At 50.8% G+C, this 17014-nt stretch overlaps 2 protein-coding genes across 2 annotated transcripts; one reads left to right on the top strand and one right to left on the bottom strand.

The window, feature by feature from the left end:
- Positions 1-10223: 10223 nt before the first annotated feature.
- LOC148052722 (feather keratin Cos1-2-like) lies at positions 10224-10529 on the bottom strand. The gene has a single exon (XM_087778703.1). It carries the CDS (start codon positions 10527-10529, stop codon positions 10224-10226), a length of 306 nt encoding a protein of 101 aa, XP_087634829.1.
- Positions 10530-13992: 3463 nt separating this feature from the next.
- On the top strand, positions 13993-14298 carry LOC148052723 (feather keratin Cos1-2-like). Its single transcript, XM_087778681.1, has one exon. The coding sequence runs from the start codon at positions 13993-13995 to the stop codon at positions 14296-14298; it is 306 nt and encodes a 101-aa protein (XP_087634807.1).
- The last annotated feature ends 2716 nt before the right edge of the window (positions 14299-17014 follow it).

The raw sequence follows: 17014 nt of genomic DNA on the forward strand, positions 1-17014 counted from the left end.
ATCTGCTCACTGGGAACAGGTGCAGGAATGTGGTCCTTTCGGCCATCACTTCACACTTTATAGATTATTGGTGAGGAACAGAGATCCTCACAGCAAGTTGTGCTGGCCAGGATCTTATGAGTCCCTGCTTCCCTACAGATAACACAGCAGATTCAAACCAGTTTTTAGCTGCATCTAGCTCATTTCTACAATTTAATTTCACTGAGGCTCTGTTAAGGCAACTTGGCTTCCCTAGTATTGAAAGCATTTACATATTTTTTTTGTTAAACTTGAAAAAAAAATTAAACTTTCTTCCTCAACTCAAGGTAGTAATTAAAGCACTGGCACCCCTTAGGCATCCATGGTCACCTGGGTGCAAAGCACTGGGCTCAAAATAAGAGTTCAGGCTCACAGGTTGCCACAGACCAGACAAGGTTGCCCTTGCGCTCCTCCATCCATGGTGTGGGGAAGAGCCACCATCCTTCTTTATCACTGCAGGTACTGGGTACCTTCTTACCATGGTCAGACACCAAGGCCTTGCTTCCTACCCACCAAAACCTGCAGCACCAGCACCTGGGTGAGTCACCACTGCCCATGCAGCTCCAGCTCCTCACCCTGCCCATGTACCGCAGGATTCCCTGCTCCCTCCTGACCTCACAGACAGTCACCTGGCTCAAGCACCAGTTCTGCCATAGGGACACAGCAGTGCAGGACACTCATGCTGTTTGCTGACCCTCTTGACTGCTCTTTTCTTCAGTTATAAGCAGAGTGTCACAGGGGTTTTCAAATACACTAGGAAACCTAGAGATGAGGATGGGGCCCTCTACAGACAGCTAGAATTAGCCTCACATTCACAGGCCCTGGTCCTTATGGGGGACTTCAACCATCCCAGTATCTGCTGAAGAAACAACACAACAGGGCACAAGCAATCCAGGAGGTTCATGGAGGGCATCAATGACAACTTCCTGACCCAATTGATAGAGCAGCCAATGAGGAGAGATGCTCTGCTGGACCTCACACTCACTAATAAGAAGGGTCTTGCTGGGGATGTGAAAGTTGAAAGCAGCCTTAGATGCAGTGACCTTGAAATAGTGGCATACAGGATGCTGCGAAGAGGGAGCAGGACAAAAAGGAAGAACAAAGCCCTGGACTTTAGTAGCCAGATTTTGGTGTTTCAGAGATCTGTTCAGAAAAGACCCAAGGGATAAGGCCCTGGAGGGAAGAAAGTGGCAAAAAAGCTGGTTAATAGTCAAGGATCACCTCCTCCAAGCTCAAAAGCAGTTCATCCCAAGCATAGAATCATAGAATCATAGAATCGTTAAGGTTGGAAAAGACCCTTAAGATCATCGAGTCCAACCATTAACCTAGCACTGCCAAGTCCACCACTAAACCATGTCCTTGAGCACCACGTCTACCCTTCTTTTAAATACCTCCAGGGATGGACAAAAGAACAACTAGGGAAAATGTGGGCCCACTGCTGAATAGGGCAGAGGCCCTGGTGACACAGGACATGAATTTCTTCTTCATCTCAGTCTTTACTTGCAAGACCAGTCTTCAGGAATTCCAGGCCCCACAGACCAAGGGGAAAGTCTGGAGCAAGGAAGACATACCCTTGGTAGAATGGGATCAGGTTAGACAATACTTAGGCAAACTGGACATACATAAGTCCATGGGCCCTGATGGGACACACCCACAAGTGCTGAGGAAGCTGGCTGATATCATTATGAGGCCACTCTCAATAATCTTTGAATGATCATAGTGATTGGGAGAGGTGCCTGAGGACTGGAGGAAAGCAAGTGACACCCTCATCTTGAAAAAAGACAAGAAGGAGGTGTGGGAGGGCTCCAGAATCCCCATGGAAGGAAAGGGCTATTCCTAGCATAGTCTTTCAGTTGAGTCCTCACCTGCCTAGCTAGAAACATCTGCTCTTCTGCACATGCCTGCTTGGCCATTGGGGATTTCATGAGTTTTGCCCCACTGGAGTTTTACACCTTCCCCTGGGGTCCCCAGTTTTCTGGAGATAGTACTATTTTTTCTGGGAATAGAGGTCCTCACTGTTTCTGCCAGTTGTCCCCTTCCAGTGGTGTTTGCAAATACTGTTCTGCATCACCCCATGGAGCCTGGCTGTGTCCTGTTCTGGTAGGACAACCTTCAACCACAGCAAGGAGCCAGTCTTCAGCGGGGTCTTTAGGATTGCCACAAGAGGTGGCAAGGTGTCAAGAATGAGTGGTTAGGTCACTTAAAGAATCACCGTCAAAGACTTTTGCAAAAAGTTACTTTAATAGAAATTTATAAAAGCGTGATTTAACAAAGTTCGATGGTAAGGTTCACTCTATTACTCTCTAAATGAATGGGGGAGGAGAGAGAGAGAGAAGGGAAAGTTGAGATAAAAGAAAATGCAAAAGAGGGGGAGGGGTAAAGGAAGCACTCCCATTGAGTCACAAGGTTCAGAATGGACCCCCTTGCTTTCTAAACTCCTTCTCAGAGAGGAGCCTAGGTGTGGCTGGATCCAGTCCTAGTCTCAAACTTGGTTAATGGTTTATGTCTAAGGACTGTGTATGTTTAGTGGCAGTTCAAGGTTTGTTCACAGTAAGGAGAGAATCACAGAAATTTAACAGTAATTAATCATTGGTTAATCTAGCATCTACAAAGTGATTAAATGGGGTTTACTACAATATTTGTATTGCTACACACACACACACACAATAGGCCTGATAAAGGTACCTAGTAATTTATGACAAATTTAATGAAATACACACAATATGTGCAAATAAAGGTACCTGTTAAAAATTCCCCTCGAGTTCAGTGAAATACTCACTTCAAATGATTGTCTCAAAGGGCGAAAGTCAAGCTCAAAGAGTGAAAGGCGCTGGAGATCAGCCCAGGTACCATTGCCAGGCCTTCTTATACAAACTTAAGAGTTTGCAACTCTGAGAGGCGTCCCGCTCGGACAGTGTTTCTGGCACAGCTCGCTGTAGTCCAGGAGAGCTCGAAGGGTCTCCCTTGGTACTGCTGTTTATAGGGTTGTGAGGTGATTGACTTTAGGCATCAGTGAATTTCCATTCTGGCCACAATTCCGGTTGGTAATTGCTGAGTTCTCATCAACCTCAGCAAGACAGGTACAATCCTCCCATACCGATCCGCCTGAGTTATGATACACAACGATATATTCCCAAGCTGTCAGGGGCGTGGCTGATTATGCCAGGTGTAGTCAAGGCATTCTTGTTTCCCAGCTCAGCCATACAAAAGTGACTGGGACAGCCAAGGGGCACTTAACCACCAGAGTCATTGCTCAAAGGCCAAGCCTTGACAGGAGTCCCTGTGACTGTAAAGTGGTCCAGAGGAGAGGGGGGGATGCACCACCACACAAGGACATCTTATTCCATGGCTGAAAGATGAGGGGTTGGTGGAAGAAGGATGAGGGATACCTCCCACACAACAGGGAGCACATGGGGTACTCATCGGTGTGCTACACTGAGTGGTGTGGATTGCACAGCCCTGTGCCCTGGAGCAGGAAGGGGATGTGAAGGGAGGGGTTGATGGGGAACTGGGGAAGCCCCCCCTTTTAGGACTGCATTCAGGATGACTATATGCACCAGCCTCTGCAATGATAAGCTCTGGTGATTTAAGTTTATTCTAAATTAGCGTTTTCTCCCAAAAAGATCCAAAAAATCATAATCTTTCTCCCCACTCCCCACAGTAAGGTTGGGAGCAATTAAGGCTTCAGAATCTCTTAGACACCCCCACCCCACAAAAGTTCTGCACCTCTTCATCATTCAAAGAGTATCCCTGAATATGTGAAGGGTCCCAAGGCTGATGGAGCTTTGCCCAGCCAAGGAACTCCTCTCCTTAGAGACCACTTTGGAGCTGGTTGCATCCTGTCCTCTCACAGTCTCTTAAGATGGACAGGAGAAGGAATGTGCCCAAGCCAGGGAGTGGGATAAGGGCTGTGAGAAAAGAGGGAGAGAGTGTGTGTGTACGTGTGTGAAGTTATGGAGGTTTTGGAGGGGAGAAGTTGTCCACACACGCTGACTGGCAGACTGACATTAAATTCCAAAAAGCAAGGGACATGTCCGAGGGAACTTCCCCAGCAGCCCCCTCACCCTACAACCACTGTAAGACACAACAACTCTTCTGTGACTGTGGTAGTGCCACAGCTCTCAAAACCAGTGAGTACCCTGTGAGGAGGGACTGGAGAAACAGCAGGGGCTGAGGTGAGAAGGGGGATTTTGGAAGCATGTTGTGAAGCCTCAAAAGTAACAAGGAGGAGGGCTTTGGAGTAATTCACCATGAACAGAAAGGACAAATTGTCATCTAGCCCTTGTCAGGCTGGTTCTACTGAAGTCAGTGTGATACCTTTAGGCCCTTGCTTTTTTGGACATGGCAAATGGATGTCATATGGTCTTTGATGAACAGATCGTAATTGCTCCTGAGGGATACTCACTTACGAAGGTATCTATCTCATTAGAGCTTAGCTTTCCGCTGCAAAGACATCAGCAGCTATCATCCAGCATTCCCTACTCTTTCCAAATACAAACTCTGAATTCTCCACCCAAGGGTTTGCATCACAGCTAAAAGACAGCATGAGCATTCATTATAAACTCTTCCAAATGAGACTGGGAGATAATTTTCCTTACAAGGAGGTAGCCAAGTAGTCAATTCAGAAATGTGGCATCCAGGAACCTCAGCCTATAGGTGCAGCAAAACTCTCTCACTGCTGCTCCAGACAGACCTCCTTGTGACTGCAATGTACTGATATAAGGCCTATGTTTGTTATGATCCTGGTAAGAACAGTACTCAGAGTCCACAAGGTATTGGTTAAAATACCATTTATTGGACCTATCACAGGAAAGAAAAAGAGGATTGACAATCTTAGATCCTTTCAGATGCTGGGAACCCCAAGATGTATCCCCAAGCATCAGACAGACCTCCAGTCAGAGCATGGCACAGAATGCAGATCCCATCCATGGAGAGTTTTGCTGTTATTTTGGCCCTTTGAGGTCTTTTAGGATTTTCCTGGAAGAAAACAATTCTAGTCATTTCTACTCTCTACTGTTTAATCTCTTCATTAGTGACCTGGACAATGGGATAGAGTGCACCCACAGCAGGTTTGCAGATGACACGAAACTGGGAGGAGTGGTACCTTTGTGCTACCATTCAGAGGCACCTGGGCAGGCTGGAGAAATGAACAGACAAGAGTCATGCAGTTCAATAAAGGGAAATGCAAAATCCTGCACTTGCACCTGTGGATTAATAATCCCATTCACTGGTACAGGCTGGGGCTGACAACCTGATAAGCAGTTTTGGAGAAAAGCACGTAAGGGTCCTGGTGGTGGACACCACATTAGACATGAACCAGCAATGTACTCTTGTAACAAAGGCCAACAGCATCCCCAGGCTGTGTTAGGAAGACCATTGCCAGCAGATCGAGGGAGGTGAGTGTCTTCCCAGAGAAAACCCATGTGCAGCAATATGTAACTGTAATATGAATTTTTGTATTTCTGACTCAATACAGTTATATTTCTTGAGTACCATTTCAGTGGAGGTTGCTACAGTGGAAAACAGTATGTATTTCTTTCATTGTACTTTCTATTTTACCACCTCCATGCAATTGGTCTAGCTTCACCTAACTCTTTATTAATACCCTTCTTTAATAATAGAATCAAGACTCCCAGCTGCTTTCATGACAAATAGATTACCTAGTTGGACCTCCTAAATAATACAAGGTCCAGAAGCTCCACTGAATTATATTTCTAGTACAATCTAAGCAAGTCTTCCAAAATGAACATACAACTTTGCAGTTTGTTGGAGTCTTTTTGGAGTGAGGAAAATGTTCATTTGGCAAGAATGGTGTATCTTTCATCACCGTTAATAAATTCTCCAGATATTATTTTCCTATTGAAATGGCATGCTTTGTATCCAGTCCTGACTCAAAGACAATGTGGGGTACTTCTACTCCATCTAAAAGCCTTCTGCTATACCTGGACAGACTTCAGAGATTTTGAACAAACCATTCCTCTGCATTTTCATGGAGAATGCTATAAATTTATTTTCTTCATTTTTACTAACAAGGATGTCTCATCAAAAGGAAGCACTTCGTAAGATATTTAACTCTTAATTATATATGTTCTGTCCTTTTATGTGGAGAGGATGAAAAGGGATATTTTTAGTAGGATAGAAGAAAAAAAAAATCAATCTGAAATATTTTTTTCTTTTTTTTTTCTGTAGAGCTATGGAATTCAATTATATATGACACCTCTAAGACCAAAAATGTACTGAGATTACCAGACAGACTTGATAATCTCTAGAGTGAAGGAGAATTAAAAGGCTGAACTTCAAAGGTAAATGCAAATTCTCCAGGTACCCAATATGGTAAATATCTTCTCATATCATCTGATGATTTGTCTATGTTTTTACAGTCAGTGAGTCAAGAGTAAGATCTGAATTGCGGAAATTAATGCTTTCTATCCTACTATTTCACTTGTTCCTGGGGTTGCCAGCAAGCAGAGGAACACAAAACTTCCTAAAAAATAGACCAAAAATAGATTAACTTTCTATGTGCAATTTCCCCTTCCCGTTCAGAAAGAAAAAGTTGGAGAAAGAGACATTGATTCAGACCACAGTGAAAGAGTTCATCCTTCTGGGATTTTTCTTGATCCCACAGACACCAGTGTTTCTCTCTGTGGTGTTCCTGAGCCTCTGCCTGTGCAGCCTCATTGCAGCTTCTTCACAGTGGTGTCTAATGTCCATGACAGATGCCTCCACACATCCACATACTTCCTCAACAATCTCTCTTTTGTTGGCACCTGTCATTCCTCGGTCACAGTGCCCAAGGCACTGGCTGACCTCTTCAGAAGAAGGCCATTTCTTTTGAAGGCTGCATGGCTTAGATAATTTTCTTCACCTCTTTGTTTGCATAGAGATCTGATCATCAAGGGCCAGGGATGCCAAAGGCTGATGGCAGCCTCCTTCAGCCCCACATGCCCTGCTTGGGTGCTGCACCCCAGGGACCATGCTGGGCCACCTGCTACTGATTCACTTCCTTGTTGTGATCCCAGTAAAGAAGCATCCCTATTTCTTCACGATGTGTGGGTACTTTTTATTTATTGCGACAATAGGAAGTGAGAAAAATTACCCCTGTAGTGAACCAGGATCATATGGGGGTGGCATGGTTCCCAGGGTTGTCTGTAGCTCAAAACAATCAGATCCACTTTTTTTTTTCTTTTTTTTTGCCAGAAAACACATTTTTTTTTGCCAGAAAACACTGGGCCCCAAAACCCGGAGGGTGGAAGACAGCTTTATCCAAGCCTACCCTCTCCAGAGATATCCTGGGATCAGAAAAGACACCTGCCCTATGGAAAATTTTCATCACATGTCTTCTTTTGTCCTGTTGCTCAGCTGTGGCACCCTCTATCCCCACCCAAGGCAAGTGCCAGAGTGAAGGAACCTGGGGCTTGGCTCCAGGCTGCCCAAACCTTTTCCAAGAGGGAGCTGCTCCCTGGGGCAGCACAGCGGCCAGGCTGGGCTCTGTGCATCTTGTGAACATGTGTACTATGATGTTTTACAGAATGGTGACCTCTCCAACTAAGGGGCAAAAAGAGGTGGCATAAACAGGCCGTGTGTCCAGCAGAGGGGTGGGACTTCTAGGTCAAGAGGGACACATGTTTGCCCAGAGGATGGGATTCCACCCATAGGACAGGACTTTAATAGGAGGTTGGGGATGTGGCACCTATGACTTCTTGTGCTCTTATATTGCCAATCTGCCCCAGTGTTTTCTTCCCTAGTCTTAAAGACAGAATTACCAAGACAAAGGAGTGCAGTAAAAAGCTGGATGGGAAGGAAGGGAGCAGGAGGATGGAGGTTTCTGTGAGAAACCTGGCCTTATCTCAATCCATGAGCTTTTTCATCCTATTTTCTCCCCTTGTCCTGTTGAATAGGGGGAATGATAGAGCAGCTTGGTGACAACCTGGCAGCCAGCCGAGGTTAACACACTTACAGATGTATATCACTGTGGGAGCTCTCTGTTGCCGTGCAGATGTGAATTTTTCCTTTTACAACACAGTTACATCAATATTCTGCAGGGATAATAGGAAATTGAAAGTCCTTTTCCTGTTAACAGTATTAGGATATCCCAGGCTCTCTCATGGCTGACACATGCAATGAAGCATGCTGCGGCTACCACTTTCTTCCGGAATATCTAGGAAGGAACCTCTAGGGCTTGCTATTCCCTCCCTTCCAGCTCTGCTTTGTGAGTACTCAGGGACCCAGGAGAAACCCAAGATGACAGGGAATGGGAAATGGGATGTAACTTTCACAGCAGCTCCTGATTCTCTCACCCTGCAGGTGCTGTCCTGGTCCCAGCACGCAAGGGTCAGGCACCACAGGCTGTTCCCTGGGGCTCTCGGCAGCAGCAGACCAGGGACCTGGAGCAGGGGCACAGCACAGCTCCCCTACCAGGCCATCCTGCAAGAGGTGATAGGCATTATTGTAATGCAGGATCCACGCTGAGACAAGAGCTCTAAGCTCCTGTGCCAAACCACTGTTCGTCTTGCTGTCTCCAGCCTTCTAGTTCTTGCTGCAGAGTCAGGAATATGTTGCCTTCTCCAGGATCATCTGAATCGTGGAGCCTTTCCCTGTGCAATCACTGACTTCCACTTTTTCCAGATTCCATGGGAAAGACCACTGTGAGTCAGCAGAAGGGACTAGTCATAGTGGAGGAAAGATACACCTTCCAGACCACCTGCTTTTATCAGATATGCCACTTTGGTGCCATGTTCTGACACCAGCAGAGGGGACACCAAACCTCACATCTGGTCTCTATCACACAGCAGCTGGCCCCAAGCAGAGCAGCCAGCTCACCACATGGCTGAGCACCACGGGGAAATAGAAACACCAGCAGCTGCAGGAATTCGAGGTCTCTGATGCTGGTTTGTGACTCTCTGCTGTCCATGAAACCCTAGTGCAGGGAGCTTCCACAGCTGGGAAAAAAATGTGAAAGGAAGGGAGTGTTTCTGTGCAAGAGTGAGCTCTGGGGCCACTTCTCTGTTGGCTGTGCTATTTCACCTCCACAGCCAGGCATGTCCAGTTAATGAACCTCTTTCTCAACGTAGCCTCTCTTCAGAGGATGGACAAAGTGGTAAGACAGCCTGTGCAGAGGAAATTTTCTCTCTCCACATCCCAGGTCAGGATCACACTCACTGTAGGCTACACAGGGCTCTTTTGACCTGGTCTCACTGCATGGTTCCAAGGGCTGAAAGAGACTGGTAAAGGTTCATCCAAGTCCAGCAGTCCTGTGTCAAAAACTTTTTTGGTCTCTGCAGAAGAATTTTTCCCACAAAACAGAAAGGAGGGATTGTTCCCAGATGGAGCATTTATGCAGAACAAAAGGGATCCTGGCATGCAGCGTCTGTGAAAAGCGGACCCCCAACCTGCAAGAGTGGAAATTTAATGGCATGGGAAGAATTGCCAGATGTGGACCAAGTTATCCTGGTGCCCTAGAGAAACACAGTGGCACTCTGTGTGCACTTTCCCTCTTTCCCTCCACAGCATAAGGTTGGCCATGAGTGTCATTCAGAGTAGAATACTTTTGCAGCTCAAATATTAAAAGCCTACTGGTTTTGTAAAAGGCAGAGAAGTTTAGAAAGCAAAGAGTAACCCAATGCATGACTAAGAACACTCTGTGCAAGCCTATGTTAAGAGTCATTGCAAAACCATCCCCATATACGTCATCCCAGAACCAACCTAGAGCAACATCTCTCTCCCTGGGCATCTTGGGAAAGAGTCTGTAAGGAAAAGGATGACACAGAGGCGTGGGCTGGGATGCAGCAGAACTTTAATGAGGCAAAAGAGGGAAACAGCTTGCTCTGAGTGGAGGTCCCAGTGCAGGGAGCACCGGGGCAGGTAAGAGTCTGAACCCCACGGCTGTGGCAGAGCTCCCGCCAGGCGTGCATCGGCCTGACCCAGAGAGGGAGCAGGGCCAGCAGGTCCTCCCTAGGCTGGCTTTGTGGGGCTCACGGCCCAGGGGAGCAGAAGAGAACAAGGACACGGGAGGGAAAGGAGAGAGCGGAAGAGGGGAAAGGCAGGCATGGGCTGTGCTTTCGGAGAGCCCAGGCTGGCCCTGTCCCTTTACAAGGGCTGCTGGCATTGCTCAGCCCCTCTGGAAGCAAGAAGCCAATGCTCCGTCCCCAGTCCGGTACCATCTTGTGGGTCCCTGGGGGCCTTCCCCAGGGCCATCGCCAGCAGCTTTAGCAGGGGAGGCACCGGCTGCCGCAGTAGCGGCTGCCAAAGCCCGAGAGGCCAAGGCCCCCGGAGGAGATGGGCACTCCCTGAGAGCTGAGGATGCTGCCAACGGCAGCGGAGGTGGAGGATCCCACGGCGGTGCTCTGCGGGAAGGAGCTGAGGATGGGTCCGGGCAGGGTCACCACCACGGGAGAGGGCTGGATGACGACGGTGGAGTCCTGGCACTGCCTGACACAGGGCTCATTGCAGCTGTTGGCCAGCGGGGTGGGGCCGCAGGGCTGGCAGGGCAGGCACGGGTTGTAGCAGGACATGTCTTGGGTCTGGAGGTGCACCTGGGAGAGAGAGTAGAGCCGAAGCAGTGGATAAGGAGTGGTCTGTCACCCCACCGCGAGGGAGAAAAGCCATGAGCTGGAGCCGAGAGCTGGAGGTGTTGTAGGGAGGGCCAGGCATTGGCCTTCCCCTCTGCCCAAAAGCGCCCTGCAAAGAGCAACCAAGCCCAGGGACATCCCTTCCTAGCCCATAGCTCAGGAGACACTCAGCCAAGCCTCCACCTCTCTCCATGCCACACCTTCTGCCCCCTTCCCTCTCCCATGGCAAGCAGTTCCAAGACCCAGCGTAGGACAAAGGGTCAGGTATGAGCTGCGGGATGCTGGAGAAGTACGAGGAGGAGGAGGAGAAAGGGCTTCAGACCCACCTTCTTGCCAAGCAGATGGAGGCGAGAGGAGTGGGTGAGAGAGTGAGGAGAAGGGGCTGCTTTTATACTGCTCCTGCACTGCCCCAGGCCCAGGCTCACTGCACGCGGGCAATAATTTTCCAGCAGACTCACCTCCTAAGCAAACTGTCCTACCTAATGGCACAGGTTGGGTTTTGGTTTCCGTCAACGCCACTGTTTCATTTCCTCGCTTCTGACATGCCTGGTCTGCCATGCAGGCTCCTTTCGTGCGTTGGGATGAGAGGCCCAAGGATATCCCGCCTAAGATCGTGTCTGGGCAGGCAGGAGACGTGCCCCCAGGTGGTGGAGGGGTCCCGTGCAGGCAGGGGATGTTGGCTTGGGCCAGTGAGGTGCAATTGTTTGCAGCTCCCTTTGCAGGAAGAGGTTTCAGCTGTCTTCCTCCTGATGCCCTTTGCTCTGGGGAGACTATTTGCTAGGCTGTCTGAGTATGCAGGGAAAGCCAAAGCCCACCTGGCACTGAACCAGGCAAAGCATGTGGAGGGCAACTAGAAAGTTTTCTCCCAGGTAGGTCAGCAGCAAAAGGGAGGCTTGGTGAAAGGCTGAATGGGGCAGCTTCCCTGGGGACAGGGCTTACAGGAAAGGGGAGGCACTCCAAGGCTTCTTGGCCTTGGTCTTTATTGGCAGGATTTGCTGTTGAGCGATTGGGCTTCTGAAATTCCTCGGAAGTCTGGAGCAGGAAAGACTTACCTGCACTAGAAGAGCATCAGGCCTGGGAACATTTAAACCGATTGGACTGACATGAGTGCATGCAACCTGATGCCATGAAGCCAAAGGACTTAGCTGGTGTCACTACAAGGATGCTCTCAGCTCCCTTTGGAAGTCACCGCAGTCAGGGAATGGATCTGAGGACTGGAAGAAAGCCAGTGGGCCTCCTGTCTTCAAGAAGGGCATGAAGGAGGAGCCGGGGAACAATGGGCCGGTCGGCCTTATCTCGATCCCAGCAATGGTGATGGAGCAAATCATCCCGGAAGCCCTTTCCCAAAAGGAAAGGACAAGAAGGTGCTTGTGAGTGGTCAGCATGGATTTATGGAGGGGAAAGCAGGCCTGACTGACCTCACGGCCTTCTTTGATGATGTGCCTGCCTCCGGTGGGTGAAGGATGTGCAGCAAATGTTGTTAGTCTCCTCTAACCAAAGCTTTTGACGCTGTCTCCTGTCACAATCCTTAGAGGCCAACTGACGAAATACAGGCTAGGGAAGAGGGCAGTGCAGGGGATTGAAATCTGGCATGGGTGCTGCTCTCCAAGGGCTGCGATGAGTGGCATGAAGTCCAGCTGGCAGAGAGTTTTCCTAGTGCACTGCAGGGGTCCAGACTGAGGCCAACAGTGTTTAACCCCTTTATGAGATGTCCTGCAGTGTTGGGGGAAGAACCTCCCGCACCGCTACAGGCTGCGGCCGACGGGCTTGCAAACAGCTCGTCCCTGGGTCCCATGCGATACGTCTTCTGCTGGCAGTAGGGCTTCAGCATGCGCCTTTCTCACGCCCCAAAGGCATGCTCCTCAGCTTGGAGCACAACCCTACACCGTTGGAGAGGCAAGGAAAGTTGCCTGGTTCCCCGGGGAATGAGGGCTGTCAGGACCCTGAGAATCCTCAGGGAGGGGACAGGATCAGAAGGCCCCTGAGTACAAAACCAGCTCTCAGACTACATCGAGGAGGTGATGCACTTCCCTGCCCTGCAGACACGGAGGCAGCTGGGATGCGTCCCAGGAGGCCAAGGGAATGCCTTCAGTAGGCAAGCTTCCTGGGATAGACTGTCCCTACCCATGGCGAGTCACACTCTAATTTTGGATTGGCCGTGTGTCAGCCTTTTGGTGTGAGGCCAAGCCAGGAGCGCTTGCTGTCTGCAGGCCCGTGTCTCATGCAGGGCTGAACTCCCCTCCGGCCAGGGCCGCTCCATCCATAACGCAGGAAAACTGGTCCGAGCACTGGGCTGTAGCCGAGTACACAGCTCCAGGCAGCCGTAACAGCCATTGCCCTCAGCCTGACCTTCTTGCCAGCACTCCCACAGCCGTGGGGGCTCACAGGACGGTCTGCCTGTTTTGCAAAAGTGTCTCCTGCTGGTCAGGGTCCAAAGCGTGTGGGCTAAGTCCACAGCGGTGAGGAGAGTGGGAGGAACGAGGCACTGTCCCGAGCCCCAGTGCACCCCTCATGCAGGGAGGAGGGACCTGACTCCACCAGGCTTGTTGAGCAATCATGGTGTTCAGAAGGGTAATGTTTTCCTTCTTCATGCCTGCTGAAGGCAGTGATTGGAGACCCCAGAGACCGCCACGAGAGGGGATGATCTTGCCAAATAAAGCGCTAAAGGATTAAGGGAGAAGGATGCGTCACGTCGTCAGGCATGTCAGGTACATCTTCTGCCCGTACTGACATGATTCTTCCGGGGAAATCCTTGGGCCTGTCATCCTGGTACTTGAAAGGAGCCTCCACAGCCTAATGGGCACGCCAGAAATGAGGAAAGGTAATGGCAGCGTTGACGGAAACCAAAACCCAACCTGTGCCATTAGGTAGGATAATTTGCTTAGGAGGTGAGTCTGCTGGAAAATTACTGCCCACGTGCAGTGACCCTGGGCCTGAGGCAGTGTAGGAGCAGTATAAAAGCAGCCCCTTCTCCTCACTCTCTCATCCACTCCTCTTGCCTCCACCTCCTTGGGAAGAAGGTGAGTTTAGAGCCCTTTCTCCTCCTCCTCCTCCTCCTCCTCCTCCTCCTCCTCCTTCTCCTCCTCCTCCTTCTCCTCCTCCTCCTCCAGGATTTCTCAGAACATATCTGCCCCTTTGTCTTACGATGGGTCTTGGAGCTACTACCCTTGCGAGAGGCAAGGGGGCAGACAGTGTGGCATGGAGAGAGGCTGGGGCTTTGCTGAGATGTCTCCTCAGCTATGGGCTAGGTGGGCACCTCCACAGGCTTGGTTGCACTTGGCAGGGCTCTTCTGGGCTGAAGGGAAGGGTCTTCTCCCTCCTGGTGGGGTGACAAGCTGCTCTGCAACTACCCGTCACACTTTGTTTTCCCTGCCCTCTCTCTCAGGTGCACCTCCGGCCCCAAGACATGTCCTGCTACAACCCGTGCCTGCCCTGCCAGCCCTGCGGCCCCACCCCGCTGGCCAACAGCTGCAATGAGCCCTGTGTCAGGCAGTGCCAGGACTCCACCGTTGTCATCCAGCCCTCCCCCGTGGTGGTGACCCTGCCCGGACCCATCCTCAGCTCCTTCCCGCAGAGCACCGCCGTGGGATCCTCCACCTCCGCTGCCGTTGGCAGCATCCTCAGCTCTCAGGGAGTGCCCATCTCCTCTGGGGGCCTTGGCCTCTCGGGCTTTGGCAGCCGCTACTGCGGCAGCCGGTGCCTCCCCTGCTAAAGCTGCTGGCGATGGCCCTGGGGAAGGCCCCCAGGGACCCACAAGATGGTACCGGACTGGGGACGGAGCATTGGCTTCTTGCTTCCAGAGGGGCTGAGCAACACCAGCAGCCCTTGTAAAGGGACAGGGCCAGCCTGGGCTCTCCGAAAGCACGGCCCATGCCTGCCTTTCCCCTCTTCCGCTCTCTCCTTTCCCTCCCGTGTCCTTGTTCTCTTGTGCTCCCCCGGGCCGTGAGCCCCACAAAGCCAGCCTAGGGAGGACCTGCTGGCCCTGCTCCCTCTCTGGGTCAGGCCGATGCACACCTGGCGGGAGCTCTGCCACAGCCATGGGGTTCAGACTCCCACCTGCCCCTGGTGCTCCCTGCATTCAGAGTGACCTTGTTTCCCTCTTTTGCCTCATTAAAGCTCTGCTGCATCCCAGCCCACGCCTCTGTGTCATCCTTTCCCCTGCAGATGCTTTCCCCAGATGCCCAGAAAGAGAGAGATGTTGCTCAGGGGTAATTCTGGCAGGGTGCTCTTCGGGATGGTTGTGCAGTGCTTGTTAACACAGTTGTGTTGGGTCTGTCTGGGATGGAGTTAACTTTCCCCGTAGCAGCCTTCATAGCGCTGTGCTTTGAAGCTGTAGCTAGAACAGTTCTGATATAACACATAAATGTTTTGGCTTTTGCTGAGCAGACCTTGCACAGCAGCAAGGCTGTCTCTCCAACCGCACTCCCAAAGGCCCGTAGGCTGCAGTGAGGCAAGAGGTTGGGAGAGGACATAGGCAGGACAGCTGACTCAGACTGACCAAAGGGATATTCCATACCATATGACGCTGTGCTCAGCAACAAAAGTTATGAGAAATAAGGAGGAGGCAGAGAGGGCATTCAGTATTAAGGGGTTTGTCTTCCAAAGCAACCACTAGAGGTACTCTGGCCCTGCTCTGCAGGAAGTGGCTGAAAATCACTTGCTGATGGAAGGTAGGGAATACTTCCCCCAGTCTTTTTGTTGCTTCACGTGGGGCTCGAGACAATGGCGGTTTTGAATTGAGCACGCCGTAGCTGTAGTAGCAGTTACCAACTGGCAGGCTTCTGTGCAGGTCAGGGAGTTTGCTTGCTGCACTGCTTATCTCTTTATTTGGCTGAGCTTGAGAACGTGTTAATAGAAGCAAAGGCTACGTGCTTTGCCCTGGCACTGAGGCCCTTGCTGTGCTGGGGGAGCTGTCTTGTGGAGAGGAGGAGGGAATACACCTGCCTCTTCCCATCCAGGACTGATGTGGGTTGTTCCGTTGCGCAGGCTCCTGAGGTCCTTGTTCACCCTTACGTGAGGTGTTGAATACTGCTAGTTAACGCTGCTGACTTAATGTGGGCTTTGTGGCATCTGGTGTCATGCTGGCATAAGAGGAGACACCTTTTAGGTGCAGCGACAGTGAAACATGCCCTGAGGCGGCTGGTCCCTGCGTGGCAGCTTGTGGCACCGCACTGGAGCTTGACCTGTGCCTATCGAGCCACGATTCAGTACTATCAGAGGACCGTGGTTAAGACGGGGACCCAAACCACCTCTGAGAATGCCATGATTGAGCCAGGCATCCAAAGTACATCTAAGAACATGGTAGTTGAGGCAGAGACCCAAACCACATGTGAGGACACCATGGCTGAGATAGGCACCCAGACACCACCTACAGCAATCGCCTCAGTAGGGAAAAAGAAATAGCGGGCCATGAGGGGGATGGGTCCATCTCATTGATTAGTAAGGGAGTGAGGAGGAGGAGGAGGAGGAGGAGGAGGAGGAGGTGGAAGAGTCTGGTTGGTAAGCCAGTCCTTCAGCAAAGGAATGGGAGGCAGAAGTGAGAGAAATCACTCGAGACAGAAAGCACGCAGTCCCTGACCTCGAGAGATCTTGGAGACGTGTGTAAAGATTACAGGCACCAGCCAGGCAGGTGGATTACTGCCTGGCAAGTCTGATGCTGGGAGAGCGGGGCCAACAGTCAGGAACTGGAAGGTAAGGAAGCCCAACAGCTGGGATGCCTCACTAGGGACTGGGGAGTTGACAGCGGAATTGGAAAAGAGGCAATGTGCTGCAGTCTCTGGAGGCGTCTCCTGGCAAGTGTGAGGGCAAGATAGCTGTTCAAGGAAGACCTTGTGATCTGGCGAGGCAAGTGGACTACCGCTTAGGAAGGCATCCAGTACCTGAGAGAATTAGCGGTGCCGGAAGTCATCTACGGTGACCTCGATGACAATGAGGTCTCCAAAGGTCTGGAGAATGCCCTGTGTACATGAGCCATGTGAAAAAGGTTGTCCAAAATGCACCAGTGTCATATTCTAATGGCTTGGCAACAACGCATTGCCCAGGCGTGGATACACCAACTGTGGGGAGAGCATCTTCCTGTCTCTGAAATCTGGAAGAAAATCTCTCTCCTTCCCTGTCACCAGAGGCCAGCACTTGAGCTGTGAGGGGCAACCCATGGAGACAGCCCTCTCCCACCACGGTCAGTGGGAAAGGGAACCCCCAGAGCACGCTGCGTGGCTCGCTCTGGTTCTTCCTGCAGGACCAGGGGGAGGACTGAGGAAGTGGGATGGGGAGCCCACCTTTAAGCTGGAAGCCTGTGTACGCAAACTGAGGGGAAAGACAGCTGCTAAGAAGGGGCCATGCAAGAAGGCTGTCATTTTAGTTGCCCCATCCCGTGGGGCAAGAGGGGAGAAGAAGGGTTTGAGAAGGGCAAAAGAATAATTCTGACT

The sequence above is a fragment of the Nipponia nippon genome, unplaced genomic scaffold, assembly GCF_047370975.1.
Source record: "Nipponia nippon isolate SJK-2023a ecotype South Korea unplaced genomic scaffold, ASM4737097v1 scaffold_45, whole genome shotgun sequence".
In the NCBI taxonomy this organism is placed as follows: Eukaryota; Metazoa; Chordata; class Aves; order Pelecaniformes; family Threskiornithidae; genus Nipponia; species Nipponia nippon.

Coding starts and splice junctions, on each gene's coding strand:
- LOC148052722 (XM_087778703.1), bottom strand. CDS start 10,529: ATGTCCTGCTACAACCCGTGCCTGCCCTGCCAGCCCTGCGGCCCCACC.
- LOC148052723 (XM_087778681.1), top strand. CDS start 13,993: ATGTCCTGCTACAACCCGTGCCTGCCCTGCCAGCCCTGCGGCCCCACC.